The 4775-nt window shown below is 38.1% G+C and overlaps 1 protein-coding gene across 1 annotated transcript in view; it reads left to right on the top strand.

Moving 5' to 3' along the window:
* LOC119413805 (zinc-binding protein A33) overlaps nucleotides 1-671 on the top strand; it is a 6665-nt gene extending 5994 nt beyond the window's left edge. Inside the window, exon 2 of the mRNA XM_037680869.1 lies at nucleotides 192-671. Within this exon, the coding sequence (XP_037536797.1) occupies nucleotides 192-548 (357 nt within the window). The 3' untranslated portion in view covers nucleotides 549-671. The remainder of the gene's footprint in view (nucleotides 1-191) is intronic.
* Nucleotides 672-4775: the final 4104 nt, after the last annotated feature.

Here is a 4775-nt window from a genome sequence, read left to right as displayed (position 1 = left end):
ACAAGGTCCACTTCAGTCCTGTCATTCTGGACCCAAACACTGCGAGTGGCTGCCTCTACCTGTCTGATGATCTGACCAGTGTGAGACGTGGAGACACACAGCAGCAGCTTCCTGATAATCCAGAGAGAAACACTAATTACAGCAGTGTTTTTGGTTCTGAGAGTTTCAGTTCAGGGAAACACAGCTGGGAGGTGGAGGTGGGAGATCATCCTTACTGGAATGTTGGTTTAGTTAAAGAGTCAGTCGACAGGAAGGGAAAGAGATTTGATTCACCAGAATATGGACTCTGGTGTTTATTGTATAAAGATGGAAAATACAATAATGGTGTTTGTAAAACTCTCGGAGTGAAGAAGAGTCTCCAGAGGATCAGGGTCCAGCTGGACTATGACAGGGGGGAGGTGTCCTTCCACGACTCTGAAGACATGAGTCACATCTTCACTTACAAAGACACTTTCACTGAGAAACTCTTCCCTTATTTCTGTGTTTGTCCAGCTGGAGACGCCAAAACATCTGAAGTTAAAATCTGTCAAACTAAAGTTTCTGTTTAAAGTTCATGTTTGTTTTTGTTTCTCAGTTATTGGAGAATAATCACACAATAAGTTCAACATCATATTTTATAAGAACATAAATACTCAAAACAAATAAAAAATACACTTTGGTGTTAATTAAAACTGCTGTTAAAAGAGTTTGATAGTTTTGACATTTTGTATTTTATTTGATCAACAAATTTGAAAGAATGTTGAAAATTAAAAAAAGCACAAACTATAAAATAATTTCCAGGATCATTTTAAAGAAACTTCTCTTCAGGCTGACTTTAAAAACCTGATTTCACAGAAAACACGTCTGATTATTGTTAATGTCATAAAATGTATTTCATCAAGTTCTGGTGTTGTTCATCCTCTTCAGTCTTTTTTAATCCAGTGACTTCATCTTTATTTGATTTGATTTTTAACTCAGTAGATTTAACACAATATATTTTGTTTAAAATACTTTTTGTTATTTCATCTTTTTTGTTGTTGATTAAGATTAAAACATGTTCATTCAAACGTTCTCTGTAAAACTTTAATTTTTTTCTAATTTTTGTCAATAAACTCCTAAACTGATCTTTATTTTCTGCTACATTTTATTCTAGATCTTAAATAAAACTAATTCACAGGAACAATTGATTAAAATGTGTTTTTTATTAAACAAAAAAATGGTTAAAACCAAAACAACTGGACTTTATTTGTAATTGAAGACGTTTCGCTTCTCATCCGAGGAGCTTTCTCAATTCAAAGAAACAATGAGTTATAAAGCTATAAATAAATTTTAACTTGTTTAAAAACAGACTGTTTGGAAATGTAAGGTGCAACGCTTCTTTAAAAAGCTGGAACAGGAAGTGGAACAAACAAGAAACATCTGGAGGAGCTTTTTGTGTCTGAATCTGTTAGAAGTAAAGATGGGCAGAGGTTCACCAGTTTGCAACAAACTGTGTGTAAAATAAGTAAAAGACATTTAAAATAATGTTCTTCAATGAAAAATTGGGAAGACTTTGATGATCCATCATCTACAGTTCATCCCAAACTTCAAGGATCTGTAGAAATCTCTGAGCTCAAGGCTGAAAGTCAGACGGGAGGATCTGCAGAGGACGATGAGAGCTCCGTCCAGGTGATTCCAGAAGGTAGATGTAATGTTGAAGAGAAGAGTCTTACCTGGTCTGGATTGGTTTCCAGGTCTGGAGGGACCTGATGGGCTGTGGTTCTGTGGTCAGGGGAATAAACATTCAGGTCAGGCTGCCTTCAGGGCCCAGGCCTCCCTCATAAAATAGATCTGTAATCTCAGTGTGATTTGCCTGGTTTAATAAGGGTTAAATTAAAAAAATTGAATGATAGTAACGTAGTACATCATATGCTACACATAGTTCCTTTCATTCAACCTTTATTTAGACAGGTAAATCCCATTGAGCCTCGAGGACTCATTTACAAGAGAGACCTGATGTCAACAAAGAACGATGACAACAATGGACATCAGCGACAACAATAGTTGTAAAAAAGCATGCAGATTTATTTATTTTTTTACAAATAAGATGGCAAATAGAGTAACAAAAACAGCTAGATTATAAGGTGAATGTAGAAAACTACCTTATACAGTGCATGTGAAAGTGTTCGGCCCCTTGAACTTTTCAAACTTTTGCCACATTTCAGGCTTCAAACATAAAGATATAAAATTTTAATTTTTTGTGAAGAATCAACAACAAGTGGGACACAATCGTGAAGTGGAATGAAATTTATTGGATGTGTCAAACTTTTTTAACAAATAAAAAACTGAAAAGTGGGGCGTGCAATATTATTGGGCCTTTTTACTTTCAGAGCAGCAAACTCACTCCAGAAGTTCAGTGAGGATCTATGAATGATCCAATGTTGTCCCAAATGACTGATGATGATCAATAGAATCCACCTGTTTGTAATCAAGTCTCCGTATAAATGCACCTGCTCTGTGATAGTCTCAGGGTTCTGTTCAAAGCGCAGAGAGCATCATGAAGACCAAGGAACACACCAGGCAGGTCTGAGATACTGTTGTGGAGAAGTTTAAAGCCGGATTTGGATACAAAAAGATTTCCCAAGCTTTAAACATCCCAAGGAGCACTGTGCAAGCAATCATATTGAAATGGAAGGAGTATCAGACCACTGCAAATCTACCAAGACCCGGCCGTCCCTCTAAACTTTCATCTGGAACAAGGAGAAGACTGATCAGAGATGCAGCCAAGAGGCCCATGATCACTCTGGATGAACTGCAGAGATCTACAGCTGAGGTGGGAGAGTCTGTCCATAGGACAACAATCAGTCGTACACTGCACAAATCTGGCCTTTATGGAAGAGTGGCAAGAAGAAAGCCTTTTTTCAAAGATATCCATAAAAAGTGTTGTTTAAAGTTTGCACAAGCACCTGGGAGACACCAAACATGTGGAAGAAGGTGCTCTGGTCACATGAAACCAAAATCAAACTGTTTGGCCACATTGAAAAACAATGTTTGGCGTAAAAGCAACACAGCTCATCACCCTGAACACACCATCCCCACTGTCAAACATGGTGGTGGCAGCATCATGGTTTGGGCCTGCTTTTCGTCACCAGGGACAGAGAAGATGGTCAGAATTGATGGGAAGATGGATGGGGCCAAATACAGGACCATTCTGGAAGAAAACCTGTTTGAGTCTGCAAGAGACCTGAGACTGGGACGGAGATTTATCTTCCAACAAGACAATGATCCAAAACATAAAGACAAATCTACAATGGAATGGTTCACAAATAAACGTATCCAGGTGTTGGAATGGCCAAGTCAAAGTCCAGACCTGAATCCAATCCAGAATCTGTGGAAAGAGCTGAAGACTGCTGTTCACAAACGCTCTCCATCCAACCTCACTGAGCTCGAGCTGGTTTGCAGAAAGAATGGGCAGAATTTCAGTCTCCATGTGTAAAACTGATGGAGACAAACCCCAAGAGACTTGCAGCTGGAACTGCAGCAAAAGGCGGAGCTACAAAGTATTAACGCAAGGGGGCCGAATAATATTGCACGCCCCACTTTTCAGTTTTTTATTTGTTAAAAAAAGTTTGACACATCCAATAAATTTCATTCCACTTCACGATTGTGTCCCACTTGTTGTTGATTCTTCACAAAAACTTAAAATGTTATATCTTTATGTTTGAAGCCTGAAATGTGGCAAAAGTTTGAAAAGTTCAAGGGGCCGAATCCTTTCACAAGGCACTGTAATCTAGCTGTTTTTGTTACTCTGTTTGCTGTATGAACAAGGCCGGATTAACCATATGGGCAACTGGGCAACTGCCCAGGGGCCCATGATCTCTAAGGGGCCCAGGGCAGTGAGGGCACAAGCAAAACATCTGGTTATCTCCTGCTTTACTTGGAGCTCTGCGCTGCATTTGTGCAGCTCTGCTTCCTCCCAGAGCGGCTGCTGCAGCTCTGGTTTTTTTTTTTCAACCAGATCCTCAACAGTGCGACCTGTCAATCAACTCAGAAGGCGTGTCAGTAACTGACCAATCGACGACCACAATTTGTCCCGAAGGTGAACGCTCCTTACCTGCTGACAAACTCATCAGTTTTTTTTTCTTGAGAAACTTCTTGTTTTAATTAAAACAATAAGTTTGTATCTGTTGTGAGATGATTTTAGCAGTTTTGCAGATGTTTAATCTACTTAATGAAGAATAGTACGACTTAAAATCGTTCATCAAACAGGAAGGAGGGCTTATTATCCCTCCTCTTACTACAGTGAATGGGGTACTTTGCTATGAGTACGACTATATTTATGGCATCAGAGAAAGCTGAGTTTAAGTTATCCACATAAAGTAAAATGGCATCAGCATGAAAAGAAGGAATGTTAAGTTTGAGATTAATCCAGTTTCTGATGTCTGACCAAACACTTTGCATTGTCGTTCAAATAAAAATGCTCAAGGTATTCACCTTCTGATTTACTAAAGACACACAAATCAACATCAAATGTAAATCTTCTTTGCAGAAACATGGCTACAGGATAGATCTTATTTATTATTTTAACATGATTCTCCTTCACTTTAGGAGATTTAGGTCATTTGACAAATTTAGAATGAGCAGAAGTCATTATGGTTTTATGATTTATATTGGGAGGTTTCTTGAAATAATCTTTGTTGTAATCAGTAAATCCTTTGTTGCAAACATTCATTGATAATCTTATTACATTTGAAGTCAACTCAGTTACAGTCATTTAATTTTCATTTGGGCATCAAATCATCACCTTTGAATATATA

This window comes from Nematolebias whitei, chromosome 8 (genome assembly GCF_014905685.2).
Source record: "Nematolebias whitei isolate Nwh7 chromosome 8, NemWhi1, whole genome shotgun sequence".
NCBI classification, from domain to species: domain Eukaryota; kingdom Metazoa; phylum Chordata; class Actinopteri; order Cyprinodontiformes; family Rivulidae; genus Nematolebias; species Nematolebias whitei.
The sequence above is the reverse complement of the archived record's forward strand: the minus strand, read 5'-3'. Positions and strand labels throughout refer to the sequence as shown.